The sequence below is a fragment of the Octopus bimaculoides genome, chromosome 9 (genome assembly GCF_046866305.1).
Source record: "Octopus bimaculoides isolate indiv1 chromosome 9, ASM4686630v1, whole genome shotgun sequence".
Classification (NCBI taxonomy): domain Eukaryota; kingdom Metazoa; phylum Mollusca; class Cephalopoda; order Octopoda; family Octopodidae; genus Octopus; species Octopus bimaculoides.
In genome coordinates, this window is record NC_142936.1 from 23,497,941 (window position 1) to 23,519,761 (window position 21,821).

At 35.9% G+C, this 21,821-nt stretch overlaps 1 protein-coding gene across 2 annotated transcripts in view; it reads left to right on the plus strand.

Moving 5' to 3' along the window:
- Positions 1-21,530, plus strand: part of LOC106881426 (aquaporin) — a 94,705-nt gene extending 73,175 nt beyond the window's left edge. Inside the window, exons 2-3 of one of the 2 annotated variants that reach the window (XM_052970501.2) lie at positions 12,709-12,789; positions 19,473-21,530. In XM_052970501.2, coding sequence (XP_052826461.1) covers positions 12,709-12,789; positions 19,473-19,673 — 282 coding nt within the window. In that variant the 3' untranslated portion in view covers positions 19,674-21,530. The remainder of the gene's footprint in view (positions 1-12,708; positions 12,790-19,472) is intronic. The other variant, XM_052970502.2, reaches the window with a different exon arrangement.
- The last annotated feature ends 291 nt before the right edge of the window (positions 21,531-21,821 follow it).

Below are 21,821 nucleotides of genomic sequence, written 5' to 3' on the forward strand. Positions count from 1 at the left end.
TTATCGGAGCTGCATTCTTTTAATTTATTTGTTTGTGTGCATGTGTAAACACATATGTATGTATGTATACATGTGTGCATGTATGCATATATATATGTATGCATGCGTGTACATTTGTATGTATGTATTCTGCATATTCATGTGTTTGTGTGTTCATGTCTGTGTGTGTGTGTGTATTGTCATGTGTTTCCATCTCCTTTTGTGTATGTGTTTGTGTGTGTGTGTGTATGCTTGTCTGTCTGTATTACCTATATACCTATCTATGTATCTGTCGGTTTACCTACATATTCATTTACCCACCTATGTATATATATATTCGCCTATATAACAGCTTACTAACAAATCTAGCTGTGTATGTATAAACTGTGGGTATTGGGGTATCACTACCTTCTACGTGTACGCACACACACACACACACACACACACACACAGAGTAAAAGCGCATGGCTCAGTGGTTAGAGCATCGGGCTCACAATCATGAGGTAGTGAGTTCAATTCTCGGACTGGGCTGTGTGTTGTGTTCTTGAGCAAGACACTTTATTTCATGTTGCTCCAGTTCACTCAGCTGTAGAAATGAGTTGCGACGTCACAGGTGCCAAGCTGTATCAGCCTTTGCCTTTCCCTTGGATAACATCGGTGGCATGGAGAATGGAGGCTGGTATGCATGGGCAACTGCTGGTCTTCTATAAACAAACTTGACCAGACTTGTGCCACGGAGGGTAGCCTTCTTGGTTCAATCTCATGGTCATTCATGACTGGAGGTGGGTCTTTACCCTTTATATGTATACATATATAACTTTTATCTTCTACTTGTTTCAGTCATTAGGCTGCTAGGGCACTGCTTTGGAGAATCTTTAGTAGAATGAATTGACTCAAATACTTTTGTTTTATTAAGACTAGTAATTATCATGTAAATCTCTTTTGCTGAACTACACCAGTTGTCAAGCAGTGGCAAGGGACAAACACAGACACAAAGACACATGCACATAGATGTGTGTGTCTCTGTGTGTGTGTGTGTGTGTGTGTGTGTGTGTGTGTGTGTGTGTGTGTGTGTGTGTGTGTGTGTGTGTGAGAGAGAGAGAGAGAGACGGGCTTCTTTCAGTTTCTACCAAATCCACTCACAAAGCTTTGGTCAGCCCAAGGATATAGTAGGTGACACTTGCCCAAGGTTTCATGTAGTGGGACTGAACCCAGAACCATGTGGCTGAGAAGCATGCTTCTTACCACACAGCCACGCCTCTGCCTATATACATATATATATATATATATATATATATATATATATATATATATATATGTATATATATATATATATATATATATACATCCTTTTGTTGTTTACACCACCTGTCCTCGTCTGTTGTTTTTTTGTAAATTCTCCCATATATATATATATATATATATATATATATATATATATATATATATACACATATATATTACATATTATATATTTATGTATGTATGCATGCACGCATCTACACATATTTATATATACATATCATCATCATCATCTCACAGTCACTTTTTCCATGCTCATGGAATTTGTTGTGGTGGATATTCTACAGCCAGACACCCTTTCTGTCACCAACCATTGCATGTTTCCAAGTAACGTAATATTTCTCTGAAGCAAGCATGCTTCTCATGAAAGATTGGAAATGAAGGACACCACTTACGTGACAGTGACACTCGTTTACAACTATCAGATGGTAGCAAACCAAGGAGACAATAACACACATACACAAATGTACACACATATATATGGCAGGCCTCTTTCAGTCTCTCAAATCCACATACAAAGCTTTGGTTGGCCCATGGCTATAGCAGAAGACACCTGGCCAAGGTGTCACACAGTAAGACTGAACTCAAATATGACTGGGAGGCAAACTTCTGGGGGTAGGGGTCATGTGTGTGTACACTTGTTTGTGTTTCTTTATCTTGACATTGCATAATAATTGTAAACAGCTATCACCATAAAAGTGACGTCATTTGTTTCCAGTCATCAGTGAAAACATGTCTGGTCATGGAAAATATTGGTTTCAAATTTTGGGGAAAGGGGTAAGGTAAATCAATTACATTGAACTCAGTGTTCAACTGGTGCTTATTTTATCAATCTTGAAAGGATGAAAGGCAAAGTCAACCCTGACAGCATCTGAACTGAGAATGAAAAGTTGGACGAAATACCGCTAAGCATTTTGCCCGGTGTGCTTTCAATTCTGCCAGCTCCCTGTTTTGGCCATGGGAAATATTGCTTAGAAACAGGCAAAGTTTGGCCACAGAAAGGACATTTCGCCACAGAAAAATCTACCTCAAAAGCATTTAAAATATATTTTTGATCCATACAAGCAGGAAAAAGTAAATGTTAAAATGATGATAAAAAAATAACAAACAAAATGAAAGACACTAAATTTTCTAGGAACTTTTCCTTCTTCTACTCAAGTGTCAGCTTAACCTTATCATTGACTCCACTCCAAACTCAACTCTACTGCAGCCTTGACTCCACTCTTACCATTATTCCAGTCCAGCCTTGACTCCACTTCAGCTTTGACTCCAGTTCAGTCTTGAATCCACTCCAGCCTTGACTCCACTCCAACCTTGACTTCACTCCTATCTTGATTGCTTTTATTATATCGCTGTTCTGATCTGGAAGAGAAGTAGTGCTCATGGCCCCTGTAGGTCTTCCAAAGCCCATGATATCGACACATTTTATATTCCTCTTGATTAGAATAAAAAATGGCCAAGGAAGGAATTCTAGAGAGCCGACATTTTGAGGAGGACAAACTAGATAAAGTAATTAGCATAGGACCTGAAAATAGACACAATATGGATGCCAAGGGGATGAGAAATAGATAAGTTAGGTTTCTCTGAATTAGAGTAATATTAGACCAGCCAGCTCTGAGGAGCAAACACAAAATAGTCATGTAAAAAAGATGAAGGGAAAGGGGACATCATGTTTGTGAAGCAGAGGTTGGAATATGTTGGGGAGTGACTCCATGCTAATCAGTTGGGTAGCTTGTTTTTACATAGTCGTGGACATCTGTAGCCATAATACCTGCCCAAATGTTTGAGCTGTATATTTTCCCTGACTTATTTTAGTAGTAGTAGTCCCCTGGTCTTCTCTCCACACTAGCATAACATTAATCAGAACATCAATGCCATCATTGTGAAAGGATCTATAACAGTCCTTGGCATTGCTCCTCTTCTGACTAACTGTGAAACATGCATGCTTTTCTCAACAACATTAGCAGTGTAGGGAGACATAACATATCTTTAAGCCAGAATTGAAACCTAATCACTAAACCTGCTTATCAAAGAGTTCATCTGTTAGCTATAATGGGCATCAGGATGTACTTAATGATAATTTTTCTTAATCTCAAAGATGATGTTTAGAGAAGATGAAAAATTGAAGGGAAGAGATGGATGGATGGATGGACAGACAGATGGAGTGACAGATATATACATTGATAAGTACATAAATAGGTAAATAGATAGATAGATGAATGAATGGGTGAATGGACAAATGGACAGACAGATTGATGAGTGACTAGGTTGGTAGGTAAATAGGTAAGTTGCTATATATTTTCATAGGTATGGGTGTATGTACTGTATGAGTGTATAAAATTACTCGAGAAAGAAATGAGAAGCACACACGAAAAAGTAGGTTATACAGAAATAATGAGGTATCAGGTTTGGTCAGCAATTAAAGTGATAATGTTTTTAGCTATCTTCAAGAATATTCTCCAATTAAAATACAAAATAGTGAGAAACAATATTAATCCATTAAAGAAAAGTACATTAACAAGAAGAAATATAAATAGGCGTGTGTGTGTGTGTGTATATATATATATATATATATATGTATGTATATATATATATATATATATATATATATATATATATATATATATATATATATATATATATATATATATATATATATATATATATATATATATATAGGTGCAGGAGTGGTTGTGTGGTAAATAACTTGCTTAGCAGCCACATGGTTCCAAGTTCATTCCCACTGCATAGCACCTTGGGCAAGTGTCTTCTACTATATCCTCAGGCCGACCAAAGCTTTATGAGTAGATTTGGTAGATGGAAACTGAAAGAAGCCAATCGTGTGTGTGTGTGTGTGTGTGTGTGTTTGTGTTTGTGTGTCTGTGTTTGTCCTCCCCCCCCCCCAACATCTCTTGACAACTGATGCTGGTGTGTTTATGTCCCCATAACTTAGTGGTTCAGATAAAGAGACTGATAAAATAAGTACTAGGTTTACAAAGAATAAGTCCTGGGGTTGCTCAACTAAAGGCGGTGCTCCAGCATGACTGCAGTCAAATGACTGAAACAGGTAAAAGAATGTATATGTATGTATGTATGTGTGTATGTAAATATATATGTGCATGTGTATATGTATATATATATATATACACATGCATGCATGTTTGTGCATGTGTGCATATGAGTAAATATACATATGTGTATGTAAATATGTATGTATGTACATGTCATCACCATCATCATTGTCATCACCATCATCATTGTCATCACCATTTTAATATACACTTTTCCGCGCTTGCATGGATCGGACAGAATTTATTTGGTCTAGGGTTATAGTATAAGACATGTACCCCAGGTGCCATGCAACGGGACTGACCCTGAGACCACATGGTTGGGAAGCAAGCTTCTTAACCACACAGCCATGCCTACATTATGTGTCAGTAAAAACTTTCAAATAGTATTGTTCATCAACTGTTCACACCTAAACTTACTTCTTGTCATTGACAAGTCACATCTCATTTTTTATTTACTCTTTAAACTGGTTATATTCCAGCAATTCCAATCAGTTCTGTTAATTAAACATATATTTTATGTTACTAAGTATGAAAGCCATATTGAACAAGACATGTTAACAACCATATTCTGGGCTGTTATGGAGGAGATAACCAATCAGTGAAGTGTCAAGTAATCAGTACCACATCTTACTTCATAGATCTAATTGACTGAGTCCACAAGTAAATTATAACATTTGTTTCCAGACAGGAAGGAAAAACCAAACCTTTGCCAAAGATTGACATTCCATTTGCAAATTGCTGGCAATAGTTAATCAAAGTTTATATCACAATGGATTGTCAGAATCACAAATGATGGTCTGATTGTACTGATTAAACAAAATGCATTATGGTATTTAGTTTCATGTCTTTAAGTTGTGAGTTCAAATCTTGCTGTGCTCAGCTTTGTCGTTCATTCTCCCAAAGCTGGTAAAAATAAAGTGCTATTCATGTAAACTAGGGTCAGTTTAACTATGAATGCAGTTGTAGTTGTGTAATTCAGATGTTTGTTTCTCAACCAAGTGGTTTGGGGTTCAGTCCCATTTTGTGGCACCTTGAAAAAGTATTTTTTGTTTTTGGTCCTGGGCCAACCAAAGCCTTGTGAATGGATTTGGTTAACAGATAATGAAAGAAACCTCAGTATGCAGTGACCATTTGATTGAGATACATTTGCTCTTCTCTCTCCATTTTTTTTTCTCTCCTCTTCTATTCTTTCTGTGGAAGATTATACTCAAAATATAAAAGACTTCTAATTTTCCAGAGCTTAGACCACCTAATATACTTTGTTCATTTGTTTTTCCCCTCATCCTCATGTATTTCAATTTCTGCCTCATGTGTGTGTGTGTGTGTGTGTGTATGTATGTATATATATATATATATATATATATATATATATATATAAAATAGGGTAAAAAATCATATATTAATTAATATCGATTAATTACCAGGAAGCTAGCACATTTAAAGAATCAAAGAGATTCAGTAACAGTATCTGCAAGCAGCAGAAATATATGCTTACACCGGTATATATATATATATATATATATATGTAAGAGACGACCGTGCGAACTCATAAAAGGAGAAATGGTGACGAATGGAAAAACAGGACTCCTTTTATTTAAACGCGTCACACGGTCGAACATACAATAGATATATCAATGGATGATATACATGATATGTTATGCGACGATAACATAGATGACCAGTAATGAAAGACCACAACCGTATTAGATGAATAACAGATATATTTATTGTAGCGTTAAAGATGTATGTCTGTGTGTGAGTGTGAATGCGACATATAAGAACATAATCAAAGACAGGCCGTCATACAAAGAAAAGTGTGTATGTGAGTGATACATGTGTGTATGAGTGTTTACAGCAGATAGAAAGAGAGTCAATAACACGTGAGCAATTATACCAGATCGTTAGTACACTATAGGAAAAGTTCTGTATGTGAAAGTGAGGAGAGGCTGAGTGCGGCAGTGCTGATCACTAGTTGTGATGTCGTGGCATCGATGCCGGGCCGTGATTCTTGTTATACAGATGTTCATCGCTGGCTGAGAATTTCTTGTCTGTTTAAGAACTCTTGTCTGTTTATTTACCGTGGTGAAGCTGAGTCACCTAACAGAATCGAAGAGAGAGATGTGCCGCGGAGTTTGGTGTGGTGTACATAGTAAATCGTGTTGACGCTAGTAGCGTAGAAGCTGCTTGGTAGGTGCTGGTTAGTAGTCGTAGACTCTTGTTGCTGATATGGTGACGGCGGAGGTCATCGTTGGCTGGACGAAGCTGCTGAAGTGGTCGCTGGCTGCTGCTGCTATTGTCGTGTGGTACACGGAACAGTTCTCAAAGAGAAACTGGACCGAGACGAATTTGGCTGCCGAGTTAAAGTTATTTATAACAAACTATTGGCTCACCAGATGGTAGAAATATACTCTATCACGTGACCTTATTAGGGGCCGTGATTGGTCAGTTTGCGTTCTGGCGGGAACGGTTCGAAGAAGTTGCCGATTCGAATAATGATCAGTCACGTGATGGACAAGGAATGGGTTCTCTACTACGCTCGCATTTATTTATATTTAAATGAGAAGATTGTATGTAATGGCGATAGTAGTTTTGTATCTAGTGACAATAGGTAGTTTCACTACATATACATACACACACACACACAATGATTCCACAATGTAACCCCGTGGATATCCTTGGCGATTTTTTCTTACTCCGTCTTCCCTTCTTTGGACTTTCCTATGTTTCCAACGAAGAGCTCGAAACGTCAAATTCTCTTTCTTTCTTTTCCCGAGCGTCGAGTAACACAATCTGTATCACATCCTCACGTTGTTGTTTTTTGTTGTTGTTTTTTGTCGTTTTCCTTTTTTGAAACTATATATATATATATATACTATTTATCATCATAAATATACAGGGATTAGCAATTGAGTTGCTTCTCCAACATACTGAAAATTTAGAAATAGCAGTCAAAGAACTACTGATTCCAAACTACAAATTTTTCTCTAAAGCGGATGGCGATATTTATGGCACACATAGAACAAAAACCGGAGGGAAAAGCGTAAACAAACCAAGCCTTAAGTTTTTTGTTCTATGTGTGCCATAAATATCGCCATCCGCTTTAGAGAAAAATTTGTAGTTTGGAATCAGTACTTCTTTGACTGCTATTTCTAAATTTTCAGTATGTTGGAGAAGCAACTCAATTGCTAATCCCTGTATATTTATGATGATAAATAGTTTTACCGATAAAGGTTTTTTTCATACTGAACTACTTGGCAAAATTGTTAATTATTAATTCTATTATTAATTGACGATTCTCTGCCCTTATTCTTGTATATATATATATATATATATATATATATATATATATATACACACGCACTACTATCCAAAAGTTTAAGATCACCTACAAAAGTTTGTTTCGAAGTGGAATTTTTAGTTCAATGTTATCGATTTAGATAAATTTTTAGTATAAAAAGATGGAATAACACATTACATAAAGTTGGGGTTTATTCGATATGGAATAACACTATTTCTACATATTTTATAAGCAAATAGTCATATTTCTTGATGGCAAGCTTATTTGGGAATGTTGTCAAAATCATTTTAGCGTCCACTTTCTGGCAACATTACAATACATTTTGATTAATTTACACTCCTTATGTGCTGTCGGTTGAGATAACATCACTTAATGACTGCGTTAAATGTGCTATTGTTTCTTTCAGGCTCAATTATTAAAAATAAGTAAAATTAGTGAAATTCCTAAAAATCAACCTAAATGTGGACAAAACCAATAATTTACCACCTGAAAAGAGACAAAGCATTATCTCATTATGTGGTGAAGTTTTTGAGAAATAGCCAAAAAAGTTAAAGTGTCCTTCACTGCCATCCACTCCACCATTGAAAGATATAATGAAACGTCCAAAAGTGACTTCTAAATCACAGGATAAGTTCATCAGAGTCACCAGTCTTCAAAGCAGGTGCCTGACAGCAAATGAAATCACTGCACAAGTAAGTGAAGCCAGTGAAGCTAACATGTCTCCTACAACTGTGGGGAGAAGACTCATTGCTGCCAGTCTAAATGGCCATTGTACTGCCAGAAAACCACTGCTTCAACCAATGAATAAGCGTAAGCAACTCATATGGGGCAGAACACATCAAACCTGGACCGTTGATCAATGGGAACGAGTCCTCTGGACTGATGAATCAAAGTTTGAAATCTTCAGATCCCGGCATAGAATTTATGTGAAGTAAAGAATTGGTGAACAGATGACTCCTGAGTGTATAGTTCCAACTGTAAAGCACGGTAGGGGAAGTGTGATGACCTGGGGGTGTTTTGCAGGCAATAGTGTAGGGAATATTCATCGGGTAACAGGAATATTGAACCAAAACAGGTATCACTCTATCCACCAGCATCATGCCTTTCTATCTGGGATGAGATTGATTGGTGATAATTTTGTGCTAATGCAAGACAATGATCCTAAGCATACTTCTAAGCTATGCAAAAACAATTTACAGAAGAAAATGGATGAAAAAAGTTGACTGTAATTGAATGGCCAACCCAATCTCACAATTGCAATCCCATTGAAATTGTGTGGGATGAATTGGATTACAGAGTCAAAAAGTGCAGAAACCCTTTGGACAAGAAGAGTGGCAAAATGTTACCAGCAAATGTTTGCTTTCATTGGTCAAAAGAATGACAAGAGTATGCTTGGCAGTGATGTAGGCCAAGGGCAGATATTTCAATGAGTCTAAGATTTAGAGATTTTCTCTGGTTTTTCAGTTCTGTTTAGTTACTGAATTTAACTATACATTAATAAAATATTTCAGCAGAATCTCTGTTATTTCCATTTTGTAGATGTTTTTTCAAAATAAGTTTAGGTGATCTTAAACTTTTGGATAGTAGTCTATATATATGCACATACACATATTTATGTAGATATATAATACACATGTACATATGTGTGTGTATACATATATACAAGGGGGTTCTGAAAAGTTCCTGGCTTTAAGGGTGTCACAAAAGGCCTGGTTGGAGGCCCAACATTCTGAGTTCTTTTACAGGACTTAGAAAAACTGAAGGACCACTATAGTAAGTGTATGAATCTGAGAGGGAATTCTTCCTGTATTTTCTTTTACCCAAAGCCAGAAACTTTTCAGCAAACCCTTGTATATATGTAAGTATACACGCGCACACACACACACACACACACACACACACACACACACACACACATATGGGAGTGTGGGGGGAATGTGTAGAAGTGGAGATGAGAAGTGTGTGTGTGTGTTTGTCCCTTGTCTTGATATCATACACATGATATCATTCATTTCCAACCTTCCATTAATAAAAAAAAATGTCTGGCCATTGGGAGTTACCTTGTTTAGAAAACAAGTGAGGGTTGGTGACAGGAAGGGTATCCAACCATAGAAAATCTGCCTCAATAAATTCTGACCAACCCATGCAAGCATGGAAAAGTGTATGTTAAAATGGTGGGGAGGGAGGAGGAGGAGGAGGAGACCACCTGTCTCCAAAATTTGTCGGATTTTGCCAATGCTAGAAGTCAATATGATTAATTATTTCTAAATATCGTTGGCAGTTTTACGAGTTACTAAAAAAGGAATTATGGGTGCTACAGGTAAATATATCTAATTAATAATTCAGATAATTTAATTAAGCAATTTCGTGAAATAAAAGCATTTCACCTGGTGGTGGGGGTGGTAGTGGTGGTCATCATCGTGGTGGTGTCGTTGTTGTTTATGTTGTGTTTTTGCTATTGATGCTATCAATGTTCCTGTTTAACCCTAGGTCAGAATTCATCAACAAATCTATGATCAAAAACATTCCCATTGCAACCATCTTGTCTTTTGTTTTTTTGATTGTTTTACTTCTGTCATTGTCTCTCTAGGATTACATTATCAAACATGGAGTTGCATTTTTTTCATATATAAGTTATGAGTTTAGTAAAATTTGGTCGCTATTTTTAGCAGACCATATATCTATGTAGAGGTTTCTTCACTCAGTCATCATTCCATCAGATGAAGAGTGTTTTTAAGTAAACTCCATATATATATACCCAACTTTTTTTATATATATATTATTGTGTTTCAGATTCTTATTCTGTTTATCTTTTTTACCAAAAGTTTGACTATCAAATAAGGAAGAGATGGAAAATTTATATTTATGTACCTTGAGTGGTCTGTTGTAATGGTTCAATCACCATCATTTAACATCCATTGTCCATGCTGGCATGGGTTGAACAATTTGACCTGAGTTGGAATACTGGAGAGCTGCACCAGGTTCCAGTCTGATTTGGCATGGTTTCTACGGCTGGATGCCCTTCCTAAGGCCAACCACTTTACAGAGTGTACTGTGTGCTTTTATATATGTGGCACTGCACGAATACTTTTATATGGCACCAGCATGAGTGTATTTTATGTGCCTCCAGCACAGGACTCTTATAGGACAATCCTCTTCACCAGAGTGAGTGGCCTTAACATTTCTGCTTTGGAGTATGGGTCTTCTTGAATACAGTTAGGTGCCAGGCATCTCAGTCCTTTGTCATCTCGTCTGAAAGTTTGAGCACCCTGAGGTTGTCATTCAGTACTTTGTCCCATGTCTTCCTGGGTCTTCCACTTCTACGTGTTCCATCTACTTTGAGAGACTGGCACTTCTTTATGGAGCTGTTAGCAAGATGAATGCAAATGTGGCTCAATATATTTGACAATAACTAATAGATAAATGAAGAGACACAAATGCACATACACACACACACACACATGTGCACGCACACACATACACACACACACACACTCTCCCACACACACATTCACACAAACACACTTTGACACCAAGAAATTATCCTGTAAAACTTAATTTTTCTCAATACCCATCTGCGTTTCATATTAAATGTATGTACACCATTGAAAGGTATGGTGGTGTGGTTTTTATCCAAGAAAAAGATCTCTTCAAAGACTTATGATGAAAATGTAATACATATATATGTAATTAACACAATGGCCATATTTGATAATGTAGTCCTAGATAGACAATGTCTGAAACAAAACAAAACAAAAGAACAAAAGACAATATGCTGTATATCATACAGCATATTACATTAAAATCGTCATCTGTGTATCATACAAAATGTATACATATTTTTAAAAGGCATAATGCTATGGAATTGTTTTTTCGTATGTGTATTTCGTGTGCAAGATTCTTGATGTGGATACATTTGTTGAAAGAAATACAATTAAACCTTGGGAGAGGCATTATGCCGGTAATAAACACACGCACTGGTTCAGTCCTTTAATAATTTATAAACAGAATATAGTTTGTTTGTTTTTTTTTGTTTTATATATGATTTGGCATTGTTTTAAAACTGGAGAGACAAGTTACTGAAGAGATTGCAAGAGTGCAATGAAATGATTTAACAAAAAAACTATATACTGTTTATAAATTAATAAAAGACTGAACCAGTGCGTGTGTTTATTACCGGCATAATGCCTCTCCCAAGCTATGGAATTGTCTCAGACAAAATCCTTTCATAGAATTGTTGTGTTAAATTCACAATTTATACCAAAGCAAAGGGAAACTCATCACAACAGTGACTCTTGAGAGTGTTAGACCCCTTCTTGGGTCTTGTCAGCAATGTGTACCCATTTGTCATATGCTTGAATGAAATTTATGCCTCGATATAAGAAACAGTGAATAATACATTTGCTGATATTGCAAAATGCTTGCCAGGTTGTGAAAAATTCAGTGTAAGCAATTCAAACATTATTATATTAAAATTGCTATCTGTGTAACATACTAAAGGTATACACACAGCAGGAAGGCATGCTGCTGTGGAATTATCTGAGAGAAAAACTCTTTTTAGACATGTTTTGCTAAAAATACATACATTTAGTATAATACACTGATGGTTATTTTAAGTTAATACTTTCTGTTTCAGTTGGACTCACCAAATATCAATATGTAGAGACTTATAAACATCACACTTATGACATATAAACGTGACAGTTACCATATAAGTGATTTAACACATTTTGGTCAAGTTCACCTGCATGTATATTGGGGTCATGGAGAGGTAGTGATCAACATCATCATCATCAGTAGCAGCAACATCATAACCATCATCATCATCACCGTCACTGTCATCATCACTATCATCATCATCACCACCACCATGATAACCACTACCACCATCATCATCATTACTTATATTTCTAATGCATTTTTTTTTTGTAAAGGTATAATTGTCACAGCATTAATTTCTTTCTCTATACATCTGAGACACTTGCATATGTCCCAGCTCAAATATATTTGCTACTGTTTCAAATTTGTATGATTAAAACATTAATTCCTCTATTTCAGATCAATATATCTGGTGGAGCAATGAATCCTTGTCGAGCGTTTGGTCCTGCTGTCATCACTGGAAACTGGACTGCTCACTGGGTAAGTAAACAGACATAAGAGAAGAGCTTCATGCAACAGTCCCAATAGTTTAAACCCACAAGGACAGTTTAACAAGAGTAATTTCATTTGACTATATTCCCGGAAGCAGGTAGTTACACAGCTTTGTGCTTATGGCAGACATATTGGCAGAAACATCATTATTTTTAGCCATAAATGCAAAAACATGGTCAAAGAAAAATGATGCCTACAAAAGCATACTTGTGAATTGAAAGGATCAGCAAAACAGTTAGTATGGTGGTTCTCTGTTGTAGGGAATTAGTAATAATGGTACACCCCTCCCACATGGCGAATGGAATAATCTAGTCAATATAAATAAGAAGTATGTGAAGTACCAAAGTATGTAGTAGACAGTCAGAGATAGTTGTGTCTTTACTGGTTTCATTAAGTATAGTGTATACCGAAGTGGGCATCATAACAAGCCAACATTGTATGGATGCAACAGTGGTGACGAGGATTTAAACAACTCATAAGGAATCAATAAACTTGACAAGGATTTAGACAATTCATGAGGAGTTAACAAACTCATAAAAGTTTTTTGTTGTGTACATTTTATGAAAAAAATTGTAAAATTATGGGAAATTTGTTGACCGATTTGCTCAAGTTGCAAAAACAGCAACAACAGCAACTGAAAGAACAACAGCAGCAGCTACTACTGCAAGAACAACAGCTGAAGCAACAACAACAACAACTGAAAGAACAACAACAACAACAGCAGATACAACTGCGAGAGCAACAACAGAAGCAACAACAACAACAAATAATAAAACAGCAACAAATGCTGCAATTACTGAAGTCGTCAGGAAAGTTAGAAAAAGTATTCTCGACTGACTATGCCACAAACTCCTTAACAGAGTTCAAATACGAACCTGATAAAGGAGTTACCTTCGAAGCATGTTGTTGTTGTTGTTGTTGGCACTCCGTCGCTTACAACGTCAAGGGTTCCAGTTGATCCGATCAACAGAACAGCCTGCTCATGAAATTAATGTGCAAGTGGCTGAGCACTCCACAGACACGTGTACCCTTAATGTAGTTCTCGGGGATATTCAGCGTGACACAGTATGACAAGGCTGACCCTTTGAATTACAGGCACAACAGGAAGTAAGAGTGAGAGTAAGTTGTGGTGGAAGAGTACAGCAGGGTTCGCCACCATCCCCTGCCAGAGCCTCGTGGAGCTTTAGGTGTTTTCGCTCAATAAACACTCAAAACGCCTGGTCTGGGAATCGAAACCATGATCCTATGACCGCGAGTCCGCTGCCCTAACCAATGGACCATTGCGCCTCCACACCTTCGAAGCATACTACAGAAGATATGAGCAAATCTTTGAGAAAGAATGTAAATATTGGAACGATGAGATGAAAACTGGTGACAACAGAACACAAATGATACAGTAATTATGTACTCCCAAGAAAACCTTTGGACATAAACTTTAGTTTCGGGGTATTTGCCCCTTATCAATGTGGAGTAGCCAAACCCAGCTCATTGTTCAACACATGTTGGAATTGTTTGAACGCAGAGAAAATCAACAACGAGGACTACATCACATATGCCGGTAGAGTAAACAAGGAATGCAAGAAGTTTAAGCTGGATGAATTAACGCCAGATATGTTCAAATGCCTGATTTTTACACAGGCAATTACTGCCAAAGAACGCAGAAGTTAGAAATAGAATTCTCGCAAAGCTGGAACAAAACGAGGATGTAACCCTACAGCAAGTGTCAGAAGAATGTGAAAGGATAGCCAAATTAAGACACAACACAGAGGAAATTGAACATAAAGATTATTTCCAAGTAAAGCAAGTGCAAAATAATCAGAATAGAGAAAGTGTTTTCTAAAAAAGACAACAAAAATCAGGAAATAAACCCATGTTGTGCATGTGGAGATATACACTGGAGAAAAAATTGTCCATTTAAAAAAGCAGAGTACTTTCGTTGTGGAAATAGAGGACAAATAAATGAACGAAGATGACAAAACGTCAGGACACAGGAAAAAGAATAAATAGTATATCATCAGAAGAAATTGGTAATATAACAATGAGGAAATTCATGAAGGTGAAAATCAGAAATACAAGTGTTAAAATGAAATTAGACACAGGAAGTGATATCATCATTATAAACGAAATATGTCGGTAAGCTGAAATTAATTAAATCTAAAAATGTAGCACATGGTGTTACAGGAAAAAGATTATATTTTTTTGGTGAATTCATATGTAATGTAACATTTTGAGGTCAAACAAAAAAGGCAAAGATATACATATTAAAAGATTCACTTAATATATTTGGCACAGAATGGATGGAACTATTCAAATTGTGGGATATGCCCATAAGTGTGGAAATATAGTTGGTTCAGTTAAAGGTTTGAATGTGGCTGAGGGACTAAGACAAAAAAATGCAGTAAAACAAAGTGGAAAACTTGTATGTAAGCCAAAACGAAATTTAAAAATTGCCACAATAAAAAATAAACATTGTTCAAAAGTAGGTATTCCATGGTCGAGAATACACATCGATGTTGCTGGTCCTTTAAATGGTTATTACTACTTAGTGATAGTTGATAGTTTCTCAAAATGGCCAGAAATTTGTAAGTGCAAAAAAACAACCTCCACAATGGTGATAAACTTTTTACACACATTGTTTACTACATTTGGCATCCCAGACAAGATAGTGCCTGACAATGGAATGCAACTTATGTCTATGATTTTTTTAAATTTTGTGAAACATTTGCAGTAGAACATGTAACTACTGCATCATACCATCCCAGATCTGTTGGACAGGCAGAACGCTTTGTCGATACCTTCAAAAGAGCCCTTAGAAAATCAAATTAGGAAGTCATGGATGAGGTAGCTCTACAACAATTTTTAAGAGTGTACCATGTGACACCAAATCCGAATACACAAGCAGGTAGCTTACCTGCGGAGCTGATGTTTGCAAGGAAAGTCAAATCAGTCTTTGATAAATTGTTACCTGGCAAGAAAAGAAAAAGTACCAGGGAAGATATAGTAAGATGCTTTAAAGCTGGTGAAAAGGTGTATATGAGGGCATTCAAGAATGGAAAGTAGAGTGAGAAGATGGCGTAATTACCAAATGCATAGGTAAAATGATGTAGTGGGTAAAAAGTAGAAAAGCCATACAAAAGAGACATGAACCAACTGAAAAAGAGATTCGTGGAAAGCGAACCAAAGTTGGAGGAATTGATGCAATGGTTGTACGATACGTTCCTAGTACCAACGCCACTGCAGGTGATTGAACCCAGGTGTACAAATGAGAGGAAAAGAAAACATACAGAGTTCCTGAAAATAGATGCCAAGCACGAGAAATATTAAACTGAATGATAAAAAATAAATGAACTCAAAAAAGCAAGGTGGCGAGGATAAAAAAAAGAATTATTGCTAAATAAAATGACACTTCCTAAGAAAAACTTAAAAGGGGAGATGTTGTAGGGAATTAGTAATAATGGTACACCCCTCACACGTGATGAATGGAATAACCTAGTCACTATAAGTAGAGAGAAGTGTGTGAAGTACCAGAGGACATAGATGGTCAGAGATAGTCGTGTCTTTACTGGTTTCACTAAATATACTTTATACCAAAGTGGACATAATAACAGGCTAACATTGTAAGGATTATAACATTCTCAAACTGACAAATACCTTCCCCTCCTTCTGCTCTTCCATCTGACCTTCCCTCTGGCATTGCCTCTTCCCCTCCTGCCCAAATTATTATTAGTGCTCCAGTATATGCAAATGAAGCAGTACAAAATTAAAACAGCTATCTATATGCCATACTTAATGTATATGCACCATTGCATGCTTAGAAGCACAATATATACTAAAAGGAGATGTTAGGTTATCCCAGCAGCACCCTGTAACAATGCCAGATGCATTTCAACCTTCTTGAGCCTTGTCAATGATGTATACTTGCAGTCAGCCACTTGCCTAGACAAGATTTGTCACGTCTGATATAGGAAACAATGGATAATGCATTCATTGGTATTGTGAATAGCTACCAAGATAAATAAGTAATTCGGTGTGTGCAACTGAAGTACTAGTAAATTGAAATAGCCATCTATGCATCATATTTAATGTATATACAAGCATGGCTGTGAGGTAAGAAGCTTGCTTCCCAACCACATGGTTCTGGGTTCAGTTCCACTGCATGGCACTTTGGGCAAGTGTCTTCTACTATAGCCTTGGATCTGATAGACGGAAATTGAAAGAAACCCATCGTATGTATGTATATGCATGAGTCAGTCTGTGTGTGTGTGTGTGTGTGTGTCTGTGTGTGTGACCCTACCACCACCACTTGACAACTGGTGCTGTTGTGTTTATGTCCCCATAACTTAGTGGTTTGGCAAAAGAGACTAATGGGCTAAGTATCTAGCTTTTACTGGAGTTGATTCATTCAGCTAAAAATTCTTTAAGGTGGTCTCCTAGCATGGCCACAGTTTAATGATTGAAAAAAGTAAAAGATAAAAATACACTATTTACAAGCAAGTTACTGTGGCTGACTGTAAGTATACATCATTGACAAGGCTCAAAAAGGTTGAAATGCATCTGGCATCGTTACAGTGTGCTGCTGGGATGACCTATCATCTCCCTTTAATATATATTGTGTTTCTAAGCATGCAATGGTGTATATACATTAAGTATGGCATATAAATAGCTGTTTTAATGCAGAGGTCTTTTTAAAATGTTTTTTGACTTGACCGGTTTCACTTTTTTAAAAAAAGATTTTCAAAAGTAAAGTGTAAGGCTTTGTGTAGCCTTTATGATGTTAAAAGTTAGTTATCATAGATGTATTAAAATACTGTGATAGAGTCTTTGACAATGATAAGAAAATGTTAAGAGAGGCTTTGTGTTTAAACAGTTTGCATAAAAGTGTTCAAAATAGGCAAGTTAATAATTGTTCATAAGTTTATCAGAAATCTTTATTGTTTATAAGCATATACACAGAGAGAATTTGTAGACAGTATTTGATAGGAAAAAGCGTGTATTGCTTTGTCAAAAGTTCATCAAAAATCATAATCTTTTTTAGAATTTTAGGAGAATGACCAACTTTTTTTCTTTATCTCCAATCCTTACAAAACACACATACAAGACTGGAGATGAAGAAAAAAGGTTGGTCATTCCCCTAAAATTCTTATAAAAAATTACGATTTCTTATGAACCTTTGACAAAGCAATGCATGCTTTCTCCTATCAAATACTGTCTACAAATTCACTCTGTATAAACAATTATAAACAATTATGATTTCTGATAAAGTTATAAACAATTATGAACTTGCCTATTTTGAACACTGTTATGCAGATTGCTTAAACAAAAAGCCTCTCTTAACATTTTCTTATCATTGTCAAAAACTCACTGTATTTTAATACATCTATGTTAACTAATTTTTAACATCACAAAGGAAACACAAAGCCTTACATTTTACTTTTGAAAATCTTTTTTAAAAAAAAAAATGAAACCGGTCAAGTCAATAAACATCTTTAAAAGACCTCTTCATTTTCAAATCCTCTTCCCTATATATTTTCACTTGTGCAGTACCTTCCCATGCTAGCATGGAAAGCTGACGTTAAACGAACAATACTAGAGAGAGATGAAAAATTATCTTGACAGTGGTTAACAAGAATGCCAGATGCCTTTCAGCCTTCTTGGACCTTGTCAATGATGTATACTCGCAGGTATGACTTGTGCTGCGATTTTGTTTAAAGTGAAGTAAAGTTGCATACTGTGAACCTCACTCTTTTATTTGTGACCACCTACAATCCAGTGACAAGACCAGGTCTAGATGATTAGGGATGAAGACAAATGCAGGAGATGACCATGATGTTTTATTAACCTCATCTTCCTCTCTGCACTCCACAGTGCATTGTTGCAACCTTCCTCTCCTTTGAACCATGAAGATTTCTTCTGCATAGACTCAAAATCCTAAAGACGTCTTCCATTTTTCCTTGATGTAAACCTATACCCTCTTTGTTGTTCTTTCACCTCATTTTTGAGATTTTTGTTTTGTTTTGTTTTTTCTTAAGCTATGCATACATACATTACAGATCCAATCCATCACCGGAACAGTAAAAATCTGTAAAACTTTCCAGAAGTTTATCATTTAAATATATATGAGCATGTCTAGATATGCAACTATATGCATGAGAATACATACATAAAACAGAACATACAAATCTGCACATATACATTCATAGAAACAAAAATACCCTGTTGTTGATATTAAAATTCCAATGAAGGAGCTTTGAATCTAGATTAGAAATTGGCTCTTTCTCTATTGGCAAGAAATCTTGAAATAAAACTGAACAATGACATCCATCCATCCACACATACATACATACATATATATATATAGGCAGCTGAATTTAGGTGGGGGAGGGCGAGTCTTGAAGATGATCCAGGGCCTTGCAACTGTCACCATCCAAGAAAACAGAGCAGATGAGGAGGAGGAGGAGGAGGAGGAGGGTACATGATCTATAAGTTCAACATTAGTTCACCATAAATGGTGAACTAATGATGAACTCCTGCTGACCTCTACAATGACACAAAGCTTTTATTCTCTGTCCCTCAGAACAATATCAGGTCTGTGGTATTTGTAGCAGCTTCTTGTTATTGGAATGCATAGTTTATCCATTCATTTTTATTGGTCTTTTATTATTTCCATACAGGCCTACTGGATTGGTCCACTAACTGGCAGTATCATAGGGTCAGTATTATACGACAAGATATTCTCAACCAGAAAAACTGACAGCATTTCCTACCAATGTTGCCTGAGGAAACGAGACAAGAATGATGCCCCATCTCGAAGCACTAGTGCCGAAGAAATACCAATGAAAAATGAAATAATGACTGATGTTGATGCTGCATGATAATCAGCGTTGCATGAACACCAAAAATGCTTTGTTGCTAACTTGGTAAACTTCAGTGCTCTTAACTCTCCTAACTGGATTTTATTCCTCCATTCCAATAAACCAACAGTTCCAAATCTTTTTGTATCACAACTCATACTAGCAAAACAAAATTTCTATTTTCTTTTTTTTATATATTTAAATGTAAAATAAAAAAAAAAAAAGCAATTATCCAAAAATTTCATAAAATTATTATTTGATACTTTTGCTAAAATATTCCTTACTTTCTGTTTGAGGTAAGTGCTGCATTGTGATTCTAATGATGCCAATGGCTTGTTAACCCTTTCATTACCATATTTCTGCTGAAATATAGAACTTTTCCTTCAATTAATTTTCTAAATAATTAAGAATTTAGCACAAGAATTTTGTCATTATTAAGCTTGGAACTTAAATTAACATAAAATTTTTGATGGAAGATTTGAATTTAGATTGTTTTATGAGAGGATGCTTGTGTCCTAGAAACAGAGGTAGTTTCAGGTGGGTTGGTAACAAAAGGGTTAAAAAACACATTTTCATAGAACCTTTTGCATTTCATCAAAGACTTCAAAAACTGACTCTTTTTAGAATTATATTGTGACCCAATTTGAACTGCAACTCTTATATTTAGGAACCATTGCAATTACCATTAGACCAGCTACTAAAACTGTTTACATGACTACATGAAGAAAAACTTAGGAAATATAATTAACACTATACATGATGCTTTCATTTAGCAGAAATTTATTTGATACGGAAAACTGGAAAAATGTTATTTTATGTTTTTAATTTTTAATTTTCTTATTTTTTTAAGAAAATATCTAAACAGATGTCTTTATAAATAATAATGTTGAAGATGATAATGAAATTCTATAAATTGATTTATATATATATCTATATATTTATAAATTTATGTATTTGTTTTGCAAGTTTCCTGATGTGAAATCATGTGTTGAATCAGATATTGTTATATTTAGGAATGGTCATATTTTTGTTGCCAAATAAACACACACACTGTATATTCATTCTTCACTTGCTTATTATTGTTCATATTTTATGTCCATTGTCTGGAAATCTTTCATCACATATCCTTTGAACTCTTCAGTGATGCTCCATCCCAATAATTATTCTCTCCATCCAGAATGATAAGAAAGCTGAAGTGAAGAACAAGTATATAGAGTGGTTAATTTGACAAAAATTGAATTTGACCATCTCCAAATAAAACAATATTTATAAATTCTTATTTGTCACATGTGGAGGCGCAATGGCCCAGTGGTTAGGGTAGCGGACTCGCGGTCATAGGATCGCGGTTTCGATTCCCAGACCGGGCGTTGTGAGTGTTTATTGAGCGAAAACACCTAAAGCTCCACGAGGCTCCGGCAGGGGATGGTGGCGAACCCTGTTGTACTCTTTCGCCACGATTTTCTTTGACTCTATCTTCTTGTTTCTGTTGTACCTGTATTTCTAAGAGCCAGCCTTGTCACACTCTGTGTCACGCTGAATATCCCCGAGAACTACGTTAAGGGTACACGTGTCTGTGGAGTGCTGAGCCACTTGCATGTTAATTTCATGAGCAGGCTGTTCCATTGATCGGATCAACTGGAACCCTGGTCGTCGTAAGCGACGGAGTGCCAACAACAACAATTTGTCACATATTAGAGGACTACATCAATACTTTTCTTTCTTACTGGCTATTTTGTGATATTTCTTCTCTCTCTTTGTGTTCTATGTTCAAATCCTACCATGGCCTACTTGAAAAGTTAAAATAAAAAAATAAACAAGACAGAGTGGCTCACACAATGCAAAAAGGGAAAGTTTAAAAAAATGCCTTTATATATTTTAGTCACAGATGCCCATCACCAGAAATGTGAGTTTATGTAGATTAGTGTTTTTCAACCTTTTTTTTTTTTTTTTTACCTATGGATCCCTTTGATTCCTGTTTCACTCAGATGGACCCTCCTAGCCATTCAATGTTTCAAAAATCATATCTTATCATTATAATTAAATATTATTGGAAATTGTTTTAAAAAAATTGTTAAAATATTTTTTTGTACTATTCTTTTATTCTTTTCCTTGTTTCAGTCATTTAATTGTGGCCATCCTAGAGCGCCACCTTGAGGAATTTTAATCAAA